The sequence below is a fragment of the Dipodomys ordii genome, unplaced genomic scaffold (assembly GCF_000151885.1).
Source record: "Dipodomys ordii isolate 6190 unplaced genomic scaffold, Dord_2.0 Scaffold49, whole genome shotgun sequence".
Lineage (NCBI taxonomy): Eukaryota > Metazoa > Chordata > Mammalia > Rodentia > Heteromyidae > Dipodomys > Dipodomys ordii.
Window position 1 is genome coordinate 7,292,256 of NW_012267265.1, and position 17,956 is coordinate 7,310,211.

The 17,956-nt window shown below is 42.0% G+C and overlaps 1 protein-coding gene across 1 annotated transcript in view; it reads left to right on the plus strand.

The window, feature by feature from the left end:
• Positions 1–17,956, plus strand: part of Fras1 (Fraser extracellular matrix complex subunit 1) — a 452,968-nt gene that overhangs the window by 358,296 nt on the left and 76,716 nt on the right. Inside the window, exons 41-48 of the mRNA XM_013020100.1 lie at positions 114–276; positions 1,983–2,118; positions 6,831–7,021; positions 7,869–8,022; positions 9,250–9,513; positions 11,815–12,003; positions 14,568–14,687; positions 14,948–15,127. Coding sequence (XP_012875554.1) covers positions 114–276; positions 1,983–2,118; positions 6,831–7,021; positions 7,869–8,022; positions 9,250–9,513; positions 11,815–12,003; positions 14,568–14,687; positions 14,948–15,127 — 1,397 coding nt within the window. The remainder of the gene's footprint in view (positions 1–113; positions 277–1,982; positions 2,119–6,830; positions 7,022–7,868; positions 8,023–9,249; positions 9,514–11,814; positions 12,004–14,567; positions 14,688–14,947; positions 15,128–17,956) is intronic.

Sequence of the window (17,956 nt, forward strand, 5' to 3'; positions counted from 1 at the left end):
AAGTTAATCCTCAGGTTGTAACTCAAATAATCTGAGGCTTCTGACCTCACTTTTATACAAAAGTACAATCATCTTACCCAGGAGTTGATGACTCATTCTTTTGGCCTTTATAGATACTCAGCTGTATTTGAGACGGATGGTCATCTGGTCACTGATAGCTTCCACTTCTCTGTCTCTGACATGGACCACAACCATCTGGACAATCAGATATTTACCATCACGGTTACCCCTGTCAAGAACCCGCCTCCAGTCATTGCTTTTGCTGATCTTATCACGGTAAACAATTTTAGATCAGTAAACAGGAAGTCAATAGAGATCTAGAATTTGGGGGGATATAAGTAAAGAATTTCTGTCTAAATTGGCCACCAACTTCTTTCCCCAAAGTTTCTAGGCAATGGTACCAAGATATGCATGGTTTGTAGTTGTGTGTCTTCAGAAAGCCTAACAATACTTGTGTGCAGAAGGCTGAAGCGCTATATAGACATTAGCCAACAAATCTCCATGTGCTAGATGCTATGCTGGATATTATTAGTGTTAGGAGTAAATAGAAGTATAAAAGAACTCTAGGAGTGTACAATTTAATGTTAACAGCTAAAACATGGACTTTGTCCTGCAGTGAAGCGAGTTGATATCCACACTAAGCAATATGCATAGATCCTATAGAGTCCTCATCATTAAATTTACCCAAATGTGAGTTCCAGGTCCAGTTCTATTACTGGCTGAGTAACTATGAGCCAAATATTAATGTTTCTTAGGTTCAGTTGTTACCATACTCTTGTGGCTCATTCCTGTAATCCTAGCTACTCAGGAGGCTGAGACCTGCAAGATCTCAATTTAAAGCCAGCCTGTACAGAACAGTCCATAAGATGCTACCTTGCCTTTAACCTGCAAAAAGCCCATCTGGAGATGTAGCTCAAATGGTAGAGTCCCAGCTATGAGCAAGAAAGCTAAATGAGAGAGTTAGACTCTGAGTTCAAGCCCCACTTCCAGAAAAGAAATTGTTCCTACTGCATAAAAGATTTTTCTGATGACCAAAGAAATAACATAGATCAATCCTCGCATAGTACCTAAAGTATGAAAGTTAATTCAGTTTCCTCTTCCTGCCATGAGTACTTACCATGATACTCAGTGCTTACAACCTTTCTGGTTTTGTCAAGCAGTTGATAATACTTCAAACAGAATTATTTCTAAATTGTTGGGATATTCTTCTACTTTTCCTTTTCTATCCTTTGGGGAAGCCACTTGGACTGTCCTCATTCTCAGAGTCCCCTTTGTAATTTATAGGTCACCCTACAGCTAGCCAAGAGTTGTTCAGAGTGAGATGGCTCAGCCGTTTCTAGCAGGTCAGCAGAAAACACCAGTGTAGGTTGCAGAGTTAGCATTTAAAACAGTACCCTAAAGGAAAAAGGTTAGTTTGAGCAACTGCTTTTACTTATACTGATTTATTTTCTCTTTTTTGACATTAGGATAAGCATTAGCTTTTAGATACGGCAAGCCCTTCCCTCAAACAGACTATAAATAAATATGGAACAGAAAGGAATAAATGAGACTTTTATTCTGGATAGTAACGCCTATAGCATGGTTACTCGCACATAATTGGAGGCAGGACTAGATCTATCACTCTCCAGTTGTGATCATGCTCCAGCTGTGGCCTGTTGATGCTACAATGAGGCAGCCATCGCCTCACATAGCTGCACTGGGATGGTGAGCTGCTTTATAACCAGATCCATCATTGAATGAAGTGCACCTTTGAAAGGGAGACACGAAGTCCTCGTGTCTGAGTGTATATTTGAGAGGCACTGAAAGATTGCCCGGCTTCAGCAGCACGCACATTCCTCATCTCGTCTGTAGAGGATCTGCCTCCTCACAGAAGTGGAATTGTTGCTGCAAGGTCACCCCATGCAGCCCTGTTCAACTCAGATCTTTCTTTTACTGCAGTTATGGGCAATCACCCAAGGACTCTACATTCTGTTCTTCTTTAGGTGGATGAAGGAGGGAGAGCCCCACTCTCCTTCCACCATTTCTTTGCTACTGAGGATCACGACAACCTTCAGGGAGATGCCATTATCAAACTCAGTGTTCTCCCCAAATATGGCTGCATTGAGAACACTGGAACAGGTAACGATAGCAGATTTGCTGTCAAAGTTTTCAGGATCTGGAAAAACAAGGAGGGTGGAGGGAGAATCTGTATTCCCATGGAACAAGGGGATGGAGAGTTAAAGAAGAATGGGACCATTTCAAACACTTTGGTGGTGGGGAGGAAAAGTTTCATTTACTCAGCAGAAATCTACCAATCATTTTCTGTGTGCCATGCACTTAAAAAAAGTTCCTGGGATGCATCAGTAAATAAAACAGATACAACCTTCCCCCTTTGCAGTGCTTTAGATTCTTGTGGAGGGAGACAAATTAAAGAGAAAACTGGGTAAGATGTTAAAAGGGGAATAAGTGCAATAGGGAACATAGAGCAGAGAAAAGAGATTTGGAATATCAGCAGTGGGGGTGAGGGGACAGTGGATGGCATTCTAAATGGGGTGTTGAAGACATAAAAGAATCCTGTCCCTTTATTTCAAGGCAGCTGCAGTTCCACAGAACCACAGCTTATGTCTCAGCTCCTTCTATAGCTATGACATGAATTGAAATGCATGCTGTCTCTTGGTGGCACCTTTTTCAACATTCTTCCCCCTTCACCATCTGCCCTCGATCCACTGGTGGTTATCACACAGAAGAGGCACAAAAGGCCTATACAGACCATAGGCCCCCTGAGACCTTCTGTGACTGGCAGCTGAGACAGCTCATAGCAGGTTGCTGTGCTGATGCCCCTGCCATGAGATTCCTGAGCACCAGCTCTAATTGGCATGCAGCTAGCAGCTCCCATAGTGAAGCCATTGCTGCAGGTGTCGGTGGTCAGCATGGTGCCTGAGATTTGAGCCCAGTGACAGGGAACTCATTTAGAGTGGTCATGTTTTCCTATCAAAAGGCTTGGGGATTTTCCCTGTCTTGCCTCTCAGTGCATGTGCTCTGATTTGTTTATTGTGGAATTAAGTTTGCTTCAACAAATGTTTGTGCTAGATACAATGGATATAAAGATGAATAATGCAGACCTTGCCTAGAGTTTGAGACAGATATGAAGATTGATAAATTATAATAAACGACAAACGCCAGGAAAAAAAAAGGAGCAAAGCATGGAGAGAGTACATAAAACAAAGTAATGACTTTTGCCTAGGAAAGCAGTAAAGTCTGAGCAGGTTGGAACTTGTTGGGCTAATGGGATTCACTGTGAGCAGAAGGAAAATGGCATTTCTTGCAAAGGGAAGAGCGCGGGTGTTTAGAAATCACACACATACACACACACACACACACACACACAGAACCATCTTTTCTCTCTGGTGTCTTTCTTTGGAAGCCATTGTTACATGGTTGTTTGCATTTACCTGGCACAGAGGAGCAGAGATGGCCATGTAGAGGGGGTAGCCGTTGGGATAGAAGTCAAAATGTTAGCAAGCCTCAGCCTTTCTAAAAAGGGTTTTGAAAACTTTAGTGTGCGTAACTATTGCCTGGAGTTCTATGAGAGTAGTTTCCTTGGCAGTGACACAAGAGTTTCTATTTCTGGAGCCTGGTGTGGCCTATGAATTTGCCTTTTTTGCCAGTTCACCAGTGATGCCAAGGCTGCTGGTTTAATGGCCATAATCACTGACCCATAATAACATGGGTATAAGCCTGGATATAAGGAAATGGCATTTGGAGATCTAAAATAATTGCTCAGGTGCTATCAGCTAAGGAGCCTGCCTTTCCTGCATAGGAAGGCCCTGTGCCTTTGGTTATCTTATGTATGTATATGAAATGAACTACTTATATCCAGAACTCAGATGATCTTATTTTAAAAAACTGCTACAAGAAGTGCCTTTGATTTCTCCTTGACAAGAAGGAAAGAAACACAACATTATCATGCTAGATATGAAATCTCATGGAATAGTATCTGAATTCATTTTGGACTTACAGAAACAGGAACCACCTCCTTTCTGGTACCACTGGGGGCATTACTATATCCCAGTGCAGTCCAATAGTAGGCAATATAATGACAGCCCGACATAGCTCTGATTATTGGATTTACGGGTATCATATTGTGCTTAAGAAGACCGTGAAACACATTTAGTAAGAGTGATTGACATCCAAATGTAGAAAGTACAACTTTAAAACTTGGAAAGATTGGAACTTAAAGTTTCAGTAGCAGCTTGGCACCAATGGCTCACACTTATAATCCTAGCTACTCAGGAGGACGTGATGGGGGTATTGTAGTTGACAGCTAGAAAAAAATTTAAAGACCCCATTTCAACCAATAGCTGGGTTAGTTGGATTGATGTGTACCGGTCATCCTAGCTACTGAAGGTTGAAGTCAGGAGGATTGTAGTTCCAGGACAAATCAGAGAAGAAGTGTTGAGAATCTAGGTGCAGGGCATGGTGGTATAAGCCTGTTAGCCCAGCTAGAGTGGGAAACATAATAGGAGGATATCATCCAGGCATGTACCCAGCGAAGAGTGAGATCTTATCTCAAAATAGCCAACACAAAACAGGTCTGGAGTCGTGGCTCAATTGTAGAGCACCTGCTCAGCCAATGTAAGTCCCTGAGTTCAAAACCCCATACTGCCCAAAATAAGAAATTTCTGTGTCATTTCAGTGTTCATTGGTTATTTTCCAGAGATTTAAAGTAAGGTATCCACTTATACTCTGAAACATCATTTCTTTAGGTTATTTTTGCCCAAACAATAAAGTCACATTTCCCTTGTTTATAGTGATCAATGGGAGGAGAAAGTAAAAATTGGGAGGAATTTTAGAGTTCCTTCTGGAAATCTGAACTGTATGATCTAGGGATTATTGGATCAGTGGCCCTGTAAACCTCTCTGTGCTCTGAAGGGTAAAGAAAATTCATGTCATTGAAAGAAAAAATAATGCCTCGAGCTCTTCTTTCAAGCAGCTTATCTTTTTAAAAAAATCTTTCATTTCTAATATTTCTGTTGGTATACCAACAAATGTGGCACTGTATATAGTTCAGGACATTGATATTTGCAAAGGATCATGGAGAAGGGAAAGGAAAGGCTTTATTGTTTCACATCTGCCAACTGTACTTTTCTTGTTGATAGATATCCAGGAAATGGTTGAAGACACAGGGTTCCTTTTTTTTCTTCTTCTCATTTCTAGAAGAGAATTGTGGTAACAATTTAAAATCAATCAGTTGGAAGGAGTCAGGTTAGAACCAAGTAAAGACAAGGCATCCATCATTTAGACATTGCTTACTCTTCCCCTTGGCCTCTTGCAGCATTTGAGACAAGGATGAGAAGAGTCAGTTGGAAGCAGCATTTTGTGTAAAGATTTCAGTGGCATTTGTGTCGGTCGGCTTTCCATTACTGTGACAAATACCTGAAACATGTCAACATTTTCAGAGACAAGGTTTATTTTGATTCATGGCTCCCAAAGTTTCAGTCCATGGTTGACTTCTGGCTTTCAGGAGTGTGGCTGAGAGTGTGGCTGAGCTGCTCATCTAATGATGAATATGCAGAAGAGAGAAAGGAAGGGACAGGAGTCCAATATCCCCTTGAAGAGCCCACCTCACTTAACACATGGCCCATAGGGAACACATTTCCAAACTGTAGCATCACCCAAGCTGTGTTTGGGATCTGAACACCTCCAACCTGAAATGATACTTAGTGTCATGGCATCTGAGTGGCCCCTGGACATTGCAGTATTCCTGGAATCATCTCCTACAACAAATTCCAGCTTTGCACAGGTTTAATTAAGAAACTAGGAAGTCAAGGGGCTGGGAAGGTGGCTCAGTGGTACAGCGCTTGCCTTGCATGCCTGAGGCCCTGGGTTCGATTCCTCAGCACCACATAAGCAAAAAGAAAAAAGCCAGAAGTGGTGCTCTGGCTCAAGTGGTAGAGCGCTAGCCTTGAGCTAAAAACCGAGGGACAGCACCCAGGCCCAGAGTTCAAGCCCCATGACCAGACCCAAAAAAAAAAAGAAAAGAAACTAGGAAGTCAAGTACAGACATGCTGGCGGGAGAGACTTCTTAGATAAAAAGATGTATAGTTAAAATATTCCTTCCACAGAGAAAATGTTTCTCTTACAGGCTATGCCAGACAGAATGGTGTGAAATTGGCTTCAGTTTAAAGGAGAATCTTGACTGTTGTGTTGTTCGTTACCCCCAAGATTTATGTTATGAACAATTCCTAATGAAACAACCACTGATTCTGCCCTCTAGGAAATAAAAACATGAATGTTTTCAAGTATGCTGTCTTCTGTGTTTACATGTGGAGACACTGGGCAGGTGTGTCTGTTTATAGATGAGAAATAGTCTGTGAAATCTGGGATCCAACTCTGAGATTTACAGTTCCTGGTCTATGTTTCTGTCATTCTCAAAGCTTTGTCCACCAGCATATATTCTGTGTGTGTGTGTGTGTGTGTGTGTGTGTGTGTGTGTGTGTGCGTGTGCATGTGCACATGTGCACGTGCATGTGCACACCAGTGTTGGAGCTTGAACTCAGGGCCTAGTCTCTGACCATTAGCATTTTTACTCAAAGTTGGTATTCTACCACTTGGGCTTTGTGGTGGTTAATTGGAGGTAAGAATCTCATGTACTTTCCTGCCAAGGCTGACTTCAAACCACAATCCTTAGGTCTCAGCCTCTTGAGTATCTAGGATTACAGGCATGAGCCACTGGCACCCAGTAAGCATATTTTCCCCTTGTTTTGAAAGTAATGTCTTCTTTTCTAATTTATCCTAGTAAGTGGAAACTGTTAGATGAAGGTAAAAGTCCTCTTTTCATGTTTAAATAGGTGATCGCTTTGGCCCTGGGACTACTGGTGACCTAGAAGCATCATTCCTTATTCAAGATGTTCTGGAAAATTATATTTACTATTTCCAGAGTGTTCATGAAAGCATCGAGCCAACCCATGATATTTTTAGCTTTTATGTGAGTGATGGAACCAGTCGTTCAGAAATTCACAGCATCAATATCACCATCGAGGTAATTGCTTGGGGAGTTGGAACCATTCGTTGATCTTTTGACCACACAGGGTCTTCCCATTAGAGAGCTTTCTTTATGTGGATTCAAAAGCAAAAAAGGATGGATTTGACCTTCACTTTTAAATATCAATTCTAAAACACAATCCTGACTTTCAGGAAACTTGTGGAATTAAGATCAGCATTTGGGGAAGGTCTGAGAGAATCAGTCTGGAAAACTTTTATCAGTGGCATAGTGATACAGACTAATTTTCCTGTGTTTCTCTGAAATTAATGTCTTTATTTTCATTTAAGCTCTAACTACCCAAGGAAAAGATGAGAACAAGAGATAAGTGGGGGAGGGAAAACGGGAATGTTCTCAGAATGGAGTAACTCCTCCTTGGGAAAATTAGTTGCACGGAATCTTCATAAGCCTTAAATGACACTGAAGTAGAGGTCTATGAGTCAGCTCAAGAAATCTGCATTTTCCAATACTGTGTCCTTCTATAAGTACTGAGACTTGCTTAAGGTTTTCTATAGCAGTTCTGGATTCAAACGTTTTACCATCGATTTCTCCCAAACAGGCTTGTCTTTTTCAATAATATGTCCATTCCAGAGTCTAGAAAATACAGTCACTGTACCTGTGGAAGAAAACTTAGAAGATTTTTGTAGAAAGCATTTAGCCTCTTCAAAAGAACATATTGTTTGTGTGTCTTCTCAAACTAATTATTCTGATCAGGGTAGTAACCCATTAAATGCTGTTTTGATCGTGGAGGTTGACTACCACAACAATGCTTTCTCTTAACAACATGTGTTTTCTTTCTTCTTAAACTAATATATGTGTGAGACCCAATGTTTTCTGCTTCCATTAGAGGAAGAACGATGAACCTCCCAGGATGACTTTGCGACCCCTTGGAGTACAGCTGAGCTCCGGAGTGGCGCTAAGCAATTCTTCTCTGAGCCTGCATGATCTGGACACCCCAGATAATGAGCTGATTTTTGTATTGACAAAAAAGCCTGACCACGGTAGGATATAAACTGCTGTGGCAAGCTTCTTAATTGAGGTGCCTGATGGGTTACTAGAATCAGCACATATGTTTCCGTTGCTATTCCTTTGCCTTGTCTATATATAGTCTATTCTTCACATCAAAGTATAATCAAATTCACAGCTAGTTATTATTCTTGAGGTCACAGTAGATACTGACTGTTTAAAAAGCCTGAATCCTAGGTAATTGGTAACTCAGAAATTTAATTTCAGCTGCTTTCTTATTTTGCTATGTAACCTCAAGCAAAACAGGTTTCAACATTAGCATATTCTCTTCTCAGAGATGGCATCATTGTTGGACAGTTCCAGACCCCTCTCATGGCAGGCTGGTGGCATTTAGAAGTCTCTGTGAGCTTGCTCCTTTTGCAGATAGGGTATTTACTTTCTGACTTAAGCCAGATGTAGAAAGCTCTATGGGGATCTTTTACTTCTTTCTTTTCTAAGCACTGTCCCCCAAGAAGTACCTCGAGCTCTAAATCCATGTGGTTCTGTGTCTCAATCAACCTTTTGGGCTTGCAAAGGTAAAATAGCTGTTGTTGATGAAGGGTTCATAGAAGAGACACCACTGGTATTTGCATTTTTCTCTTGCTTTCATTCACTTTGCTTTCTTTTTTTAATTGGCATGTAGTAAACCATACATAATAATGAATTGTATCATAACATCTCTCTACATGCAAATAGTGAACTTGTATCATTTTCTCTGGTTAGTTTTTCTTACACTTTCATTTTCTGTAATGTAGTGCTATAAATGGGATTGCACTTGACCCTTGAGAACAGAAACATAAGCTTTAATATAAATGTGTCTTTCTGAGTTTAAATTATTCCCATTGCTTTTTGTTTAAAACAAACTCCCATCTCCCATTCCACCTGTCCTAAGAAAAGGGATGTGAGTAAAGAGTGCTGTTTTCACTTTAGAGAGGGAGACAAAAAGATTTACATAATGAAGTGAGCTTGAATTCATGGAGTGAGGTGTGATTTCTAAGCTTCTGTGTTGCCACATCCATCTGTATCTCTTTAAGAGAGATTTAACCAGGAAGAGGGGGACTTGATTTCTTTATTTATAGATGAGGCCCCAGGGAAGCACTTGTACTTACATGCAAAATGCTAAGTTGTTTGTACCTAGTACCTCTGAGGCCTGGTGACCTACTGATTAGCAAAATCACACACTATATAGGTAGCACCATTAACTCTTTGATGCTCTTCTTTAGGTCATCTGCTGAGAAGATTTACTGCTTCTGAGCCTCTGGAGAATGGGACAGTTTTAGCCCAGGGTTCCTCCTTCACTTACCAGGAAGTTCTAGCTGGGCTGATCGGGTATCTGCCTGGTGACCCTGGTGTGGCAGTGGATGAGTTCCGGTTTTCTCTCTCTGATGGCTTCCATGTGAACACAGGGAGGATGGAGATCTACATAGAACTACCTACAAGTGACACCCCCCACCTGGCGGTAAACCGAAGGCTGCAGCTCTCAGCAGGTGTGTTACTCAACACTTTTCATCACCGTTACAAATACCTGGGTGAAACAACTGAAAAGGAAAAAAGATTTCTTTTGACACATGGTTTGAGAGCTTTCAATTCCTGGCCATTTGGCCGTAGTGAGACAGAACATCAAGGCAGAGCTGCTCACCTCATTGCCAAGAAGCAAAGAGAGACAGACATTTAGAGGCCAGAAGAATATGCAGTCCCCAAAGACTCCCCACCCCCCTACACACACCATGTACTTCCTCTAGGGAGACTAACCTCCTAGAATTTCCAGGACCTTCCAACAAACCTTCATCACTTGAGTCTGAGGGAAACATTAGAAGATGTCACAGGAGTAGAGAGATGAGGCTGTTTACCTTTTGTCTTTATTTCTTTCTCCAGGTACATATTCACTTCCATGTTAGGGCTGTGGGTGGATCTTAAACCAGCTATTCAATACCTGGAGATATTGGGGGTTTAGAGAACTGTTATTTTGGGGATACTAAATATTGAGAATGAAAATGTGAGCCACTGAAATTCATTGAACCAGATGCCTCTGGCTGTGAATTTGAGAACAATTTATAAAGGAGTTTGCTGTTTTCAGGGTCCTCAAAAATCTTAGTTTATCTCGGTACCTCTGGTTCCAGGTTTCCTGTAGCAGTACTTCTCTTCTACAAAATTCATGGATTCCCAACATAAAAACAACCTAGGATAACTTTTACTATGCTGAGTTTAAAAAAAAAAACACAAAAAACACCAAAAAAATAGAGACATGGAGGAGCCAAATGTCAGTGGCTCACACCTCTAATCCTAGACACTGGAGAGGCTGAGATCTGAAGGATTATAGTTCAAAGCCAGCCCAGGCAGAAACATCCATGAGACTTCATCTCCAAAATAACCTATCAAAAAGCTGAGTTGGAGATATGACTCAAATGGCAGAGTACCAGCCAGGCCAAGCAAAGCCAACCAGTCATGAGTCTCCAAGTTCAAATTCTGGTATAGGCAAAAACAAAAAGTTATGGAGAGGACAATGGAAGGTTATTGTGTATTAAAACATGGTGCAAAGGATTAAGAAGTATGCAGTGTGGACTCCTAGTATCTAACTCACAACAGTTTGCCATCTTTTTGTACCTCTGAAGGAGCTGTGGCCAAATATACATCTTGGGCTCAGACTGCAGTGGAAAGTTACTTAATTGGGGAGTGTACCTTGGGTCCAGCATGTCAGAATCTCACTAGGACCCAGTCTTAGTTTCACAGGTATTTTGGATGGAAAGAGATACACTGTGGTATTTTTAGTATTTGAAAATATGAGAGTTACTGAAGTACCCAAGAATTCAGTTCACAAATGGACTTTACTTGGAACCTAACCTGTTACTACTTCATGGATTGTAGTAGAAGATACACAGTTCCTCCATCAGAGAAAGGTACATCATTCTTTGTGGCAGAGCAGGCAGCCTGGGCATCAGGAAGTTTTCGCTGTTCCCCTTAGTCTTCTCCATTTCATGGGAGTGCTACACAGGACCACTTGGATGCCTTCACATATTGGAGGATATATGACAGAAGGGGAGAGTTGGGGCTTGAGGAACTTTTCTGTTTTAGCAAGCACAAGCAGTCTGATCCTTGTTCCAGAGAACACACTACCACATCTCTCAAGGTTTCTAGCTAAGAGATACAAAGGCCATCAGAGCCTATGATGGATTGCCTGACACTAGATCCCTGACACATGGATGATACAGACCTACTTGGCTAGAATTTACTACATGTAATATGAGAGAAAAGTAGGCAGGAAAGCAAAGGACAAGATTCTGAGAAGAGGTGTTTCTGGGCTGAGGAGGCAGGGTGAGTGCCTTGCTTCTGTCCCCAGCACCTGCAAGTAGATCACCCTGCTCCTCATACTTAGCTTACCGTTGGTCTTGATAAGGACTGCTTTTACTATTCCCCCTGAGATGCCAGTGGTTTTGTGCTTATGGTTTTGTGATCCTTGACACTGTAAATAAATTAAATCCCAGCAGATTTCTGAAATCATGAATATAGAAGTTATTTGCATCATGGTATTAGGAGTTATTCCTAGCTACTAACTGGTGGCTACTGGGTAGAATGAACACAGGAAGAAAAAAATGGATAAAAAGAAAATCAGGGTTTAGTTTTAAACATGAGATTATTTCATTTCAAGAAATTAAAGTTTAGGGTAATTGAGGACAAGTGCCTGGTACCAAAGCCCAAGGAGTGAATGATAACTTATCCTTCAGTCTCCTAAAATCATTTGATACCTCATTTGAAGGAAAGGGGACTGGCATTCTTCTGTTCTTTCCCAGGGTCGGCAGCACACATCACAGAACAGCACTTGAAAGTGACTGACGTCAGCTCTGATGGCCGTCAGGTTGTGTACATCATGAAGGAAGATCCTGGCGCAGGTCACCTGCAGATGGTTAAACGTGACAATGTGGAGCAAATCTCTGTTAAAGGTCCCATCCGAAGTTTCACCCAGGCAGACATCAGTCGAGGTTGGCCAGTTTTCTCTATCTGCCTAGGCTTCCAGGAACTTCGCCTGCAAGAGTAAACTGCACTTTAGGAGTTAAACACCAGTTAGCCTAGGGCAGAAAACTGTCTGCTCTTCGTTTTGAATAAGATCCAAGTTATAGCTTCATTTTTTTCTCTTTATTTGACTTTTTGATAAAAAAAATCACTTTCTTAGTAAAAATGCATGCATGTCATGACATGCATGGATGCACTGATGCAAGTTGAGGCTGTTCTAGAAGGGGACAAGGCATTGTGACTTGCTATGATGCTCAAAAGTGTGTGTCAGAGAAAGAAATAAAAAAGCAAGTTGGAATGGATTACAATGAGAATTATGCCTTCCTTAGGTGAGCAATTTATATCTCTTTTCAGTTCCCCAAAGTGCACAAGTTAATGAACTAAGCAAAATGGAAGGGCATAAATCGGAGCTGCCTGGGGGAAATTACATGGCTCTTCCCTCCTTCAGGAAACGCTGATGTGAAGTAAAGACGTAAATGTTAAATGCTACACAGCTATTGTACAGTGCTTTTGAGGGTAGAAAATGGGGAGGAAAAGAGGGTACAGACTAGAGGAAAAATATTTGAGTCACATGATGACACGAAATTTTGTTTAGTGATAGAAATATGCCCCCAGAGGATTGAACACTAAGGTGCTAACACCTAAAATGGGCAGAAGCTGAATTCTCACTGGGTCTATCTATGTGGCACTACACAGAGGGAGAACAGTAGCTCTTTTAAAAAAAACTTTATTGTCAAGGTGATTCCAGAGGGGGTGACAGTTACTCAAGCAATGTAATGAGTACATTTCTTGTCAACATTGTTATCCCCTTTGGTTTTTCTCCTACTTGCCTTCCTGCCTCTCCTTCCCACAAAATGTAAAGTTCATTTCCAATATAGTGTCTTGTATCGCTGTTGCATTGATTCCTCCTTTGTTCTTTGTCTCACCATTTTATTATTCCCCTTCCCTTCCCTAGATCAAATAAACGTATATGCAAGACACTGCAGAGTACCAAATTAAGAAACAGTGACATCAGGAGATAAACCAAAGGGGAAAAAGCAAAAGAAAAAAGAAATAACTTCACACAATACATTAAAAACAACAAAAAAACCCTCTTGTTTCCATATCTTGGAGTTCATTTTGATTAGCATTATTTTATATGGTCATATGTGTATAGCTATTGAGCTACTATCAACCTCTGCTAGGACTACCCTAGACATATACTAATTAGTACAAATTATGGAAACCATGGAGCCTATGTTTCTTTAGGTCAGGCTTCATTTAATATGATTTTTTCCCCCAAGTCTTTCCATTTCTTTATGAGTGGGGCGATGTCATTCTTTCTGATGGAGGCATAGAATTACACACACACACACACACACACACACACACACACATATCATATATCACATTTCCTTGATCCATTCATCTACTGAGGAGCATCTGGATTGGTTCCATGTCTTTTTTGTTTGTTTGTTTTGGTCTGGTCGTGGGGCCTGAACTCTGGGCCTGGGCACTGTCCCTTAGCTCTTCAGCTCAAGGCTAGCGCTTTACCACTTGAACCACAGCACCACTTCTGGCTTTTTTTCTGCTTATGTGGTGCTGAGGAATCGAACCCAGGGCCTCCTGCATGCAAGGCGAGCGCTCTACCACTGAGCCACCTTTCCAGCCCTGGTTCCATGTCTTAGCTCTTTTTTTGTGCCAATGCTAGAGCTTTGAAGTCAGGGCCTAGGCATTATCTCTTAGCTTTTGTGCTCAAGGCTGGTGCTCTACCACTTGAACCTTAGCTCCATTTGTGGCTTTTTGCTGGGTAATTGGAGATCAAAATCTTAAAGACTTTCCTGCCCTGGCTGATATTGAACCTTGATCCTCAGATCTCAGCCTCCTGATTAGATAGCATTACAAGCATGAGCCACCAGTGCTTGGCAAGTAGTACCTTTTTAAGGATTCCATACTTCTCTTAGTATAAGACCAGACAGATTTCATTATATTTGTGCTGATGGATACATATAAATGATACAGCAAGTTAATGTGATGCATCATACTTCTCTCTTGGGATCTTTGTTCTCTGTGCAGAGTTTGCATGTTTACCTGTTTATCTGTTGTTTATAGCTCACATTGCTCCCCGTAATGGGAAGTGGAGAGACTGTAGATTGCAGCTGGGCATCCTCCTGCCCGTGATGGGGATATATAACAGCATCATACCATCTTACCTGGGTATAACCATTACACATTTTAGACATGGCCAGTTTCACTGATGTAGTTTTTCATGATGCCACCTTAGAAGCTGAGCTAGATCTTTCAGTAAAGGTAAGCCTTGACCATAAGAAATGTCGGTGGAGTAAATTTTTTATGAAGAGGCCTTTGCCTATGAGGAAGTTGGTGGTGGAAGAGAACAAAGAAATCAAAGGTTTAGATGAAAATGTCAACAGCATTGTCAAAGTGAGAAGGTATAAATTGATTCTTTGGTGTGAAGACCAGTTGCAGTCTTTTGCTGCACATATAAGGGCAGAAAGCACTAATAGCAAAACTTGGATTTTTTTTCCTTTGGTAGGGCAAGTAGAATATAGTCATGGAACAGGAGAACCTGATGGGAGCTTTGCTTTTAAATTTGATGTGGTCGATGGAGAAGGAAACAGATTGCTCGACCAGTCATTTTCCATCAGTGTTTCAGGTAAGAGGACATCAGGTTTCCTGATGTGGAGACACTCCCGTAGTTAGGACATTGTGCCATTGACAATGCCCTCACCTTGAACCTCACCTAGCCAACATGAAAGTTGAAAATCCCCCTCTGTCTGTTGCACAGCCATGGTGGGGGTCGCTGAGGGACAAGCCTGAGAACTGCTTTAATACTACCCTGGATACCAGGTCTAGACTTAAAGAAAGGAAAGTGAAAAGCTCCCAGTTCAAGTCACTAATTCTGATATTTTTCAGACAACAAATCCCCACCAGTCATCATCACCAATAAAGGGCTGATCTTGGATGAAAACTCAGTGAAGAAAATCACCACTCAACAGCTCTCAGCTGCTGACCAGGATAGTGGGCCTGAAGGACTGACCTACAGAATCACCACACAGCCCCAGCTGGGCCACCTGGAACACGTGACATCGCCAGGTATGCCCTCCTCTCTTGCTTCATCCACCTGAAAGTTGGGATTCACGTTCACCTCCCTGATTTTGACAATTATGTACAATTGCGTACTTAGTATATAGTAGGTGTTCAATAATTACTTAGGGAAATTGAGCGAAAAGTTATAATTCAGACCTGGGGTATAGCTCGGTAGTAGGACATGCACTTAACATGCAGAGAGTCCCCTGTTTGATCCCAAGTACAATAAAAGAAGAGATTATATCCTGTGAAAAATCTTATCTCTTTAATTAGTCAGTCAATTCCTTTAGAGTAAGCCTTGCACCTTGATCTTCTACGCTCCCTTGAGCACATGTCATAGTGCAGTGTTCTGTGTTTAAAAATTCATTTCAGGGGTGAAGGGTGTAGCTCAAGTAATGCCATGTGGATTTAGTATGCAAAAGGCCATGGATTCAATTCTCCACACCAGAAAAAATAATTGAATTCAACAAATAGTGACTAAATATGTATACTGAGCTGCTGCTCAGGAAGCAAAAATAAACAAAATACAATCCTTGTCACTGAATGAGATAACTAGCCTCTGCAGGTAACCTTAGTTCAAGGAAGACTATGCAGGTGTTGAAATAAGGGTGTGAACCTGAAGTTGTAGGAGTTTAAACAAAATTATCTACATTGGGTAGGAAAGCACAGTGCGATGCATTTAAGAATGCCCTTTATTCTGGGCTGATTTTCACAGATAGGTAAAGTGTGGAAATTTACAGTGACCCAGTTTAGTGAAAACATAGTTTCAGAACCTATTTAAATAGGCAGGACTCATGGATAGACTGAGCTTTTATGAAGGGTGACCAACGCTGGAATAGTCACCTCCGTTTAATTTATTATACAATAAGGAATTGCTGCACAAGTTTAGAAAAGGAAGGACCTGAAGTTCAATGGAAACTGAAAGTCAAAGGAGGCTGTGGCATTGACTAGGATGTGTGCACATGGCCAAGGCAAAGATAGTGAGGCTGCCTGCGAAGGGTTGGGAAGAGAACAGAAAGGTGAGAGGTCATAGCATCTAGGCAGTGACTGCTTGCTTGGTTTTCTTGGATTTAAAGTTACAAATTCTTCATTTGATTTGGGAAACATCAAGTCAGAGGCCATCCTTACCCCTTCACTCTCCTGCAGCAAGTCAGACAGGAACAGACAAGCAAGCAAATGTGTGTCGGATGGTGATGAGTGTTGAGGGCAGCGTAAGGACATTCCCAGTGCACAGAGAAGACGGAGAGAGCAAAGTCATCCCTAATAATAAGAGGACATTCCAGCAGAGATACAAAGAAAGGGAGGGAGCAGCCGTGCTGATGAATGAGGTATAAACATTCCAGAGAGAGGGATCAGCAAGTGTACAGATCCTCAGGTAATCAGCCAGGCAAGTCATGGTGACCATGCAGCAAGAAGACCCATAGGACTGCCTGGTGAGGAATGAAGAAGAGTGATAATGAAACATGAACTTCCGAAGGGAATGTGGAGGCTCATCCTGGCAGGGGAGAGAGGGAAAAGACACTGTTGGACTCTGGGTGATGTGTATGGTTTACGTGTATGGCAGGAGGGCAAAGAGGAATGACAGATTGGCGGAAGATTCCTAATGTAAATTAGAGCAGGTGGCCTTCCCTTTTGTCCTGAGGGTCCTGGGGGATGTATGCAGATCAGCACCCTCAAGACCTTGGCTGCATGAGATATTTGATAACTAATTCATGAGCTAATTGCTTCTGCCAGAATGCTGTCAGGTTGCTGATTGTATCTCTCCAAAGATAAAAGGGCAGACTCTTGGCTGTTGTGTTAGGCAACTGCATATGCACCGCACAGAGATTTCAAAAGCCCTGAGATTTCTTACAAGGCCCTGCCAGTTGCCCACCTGCTGGGAAGTCACAGCCCTTGCTCTCTTCTGAGCCCAGACTGCCTAAGAGCCCTGCGGGGTGGCTCCAAACTCACCTCTGCTTTTTCACAACTCTCACACTTCAGTGGGTTTAAAAATGTGGCTGCCAACACCAAGCCAGCTTTGCTTGGGTAAGAGGGTTAGGGGATCATGCCCCTCCCTCCTCCTTGGAAAGCACTCTAGATAACAGAGGGATGGTTCTGTTTTCCCGGGGCATTACACTACCTAAGCAGATCCAGGTCTGCTCCTGTTCCCTCCAGCTTTTCTTAATTCACTTCTTTCCAAAACTTGTGTGTACTAGACCTGAAGATCTAGCCCCTCTCCACACCCCAATCCCACATGGAGCCTTTTCTACCATGTAGCCTTTCTCCATCTTCCACAAGTGATGATATTTTCATGAATTTTAAGTGTGGACAACTACCTTTTGGAGTAAAGGCATGGGGTTGACTTCTGGGCCTCTCTGAAAAATAGCTGGCCACTTGGAGAAAAGTCTTTGTCTCACCAGGTGAGGCTAGGGATTCCAGAACTTGAGGTTGATCTGTAGGCCTGTGCTTTCAGGAAGAGTAGAGCAACTTCTGGCCAGTGGTCTCAAGTCAGCTCTGAGCTACTTGGGGATAGATGGCTAATGACATTAGAATTAGCCACCATTGTGCCCAGACTCACTTGATAACTTACTATGAAATGTACTTATGCTCAGGCTGTCCTCCTTCATCAGCTGATCATAACTGATGGTAAAGTGTGACAGGGAAAGGCCTGAGCTTCCTCCCCCTGAGAAGGAGATAAGTTGGGAGTGCAGCCCTGTTAATACTACCTGACCTTAAAAGACGAGGACCACACTATCACAGCTCCCTTCTCTCCTAGACCCTAAAGGGCCATTTTCCTCTTAGTAAACTAGAGTAACTAGAGTAAGATCTATTAGGCTAGACACTACATTGTTGGAA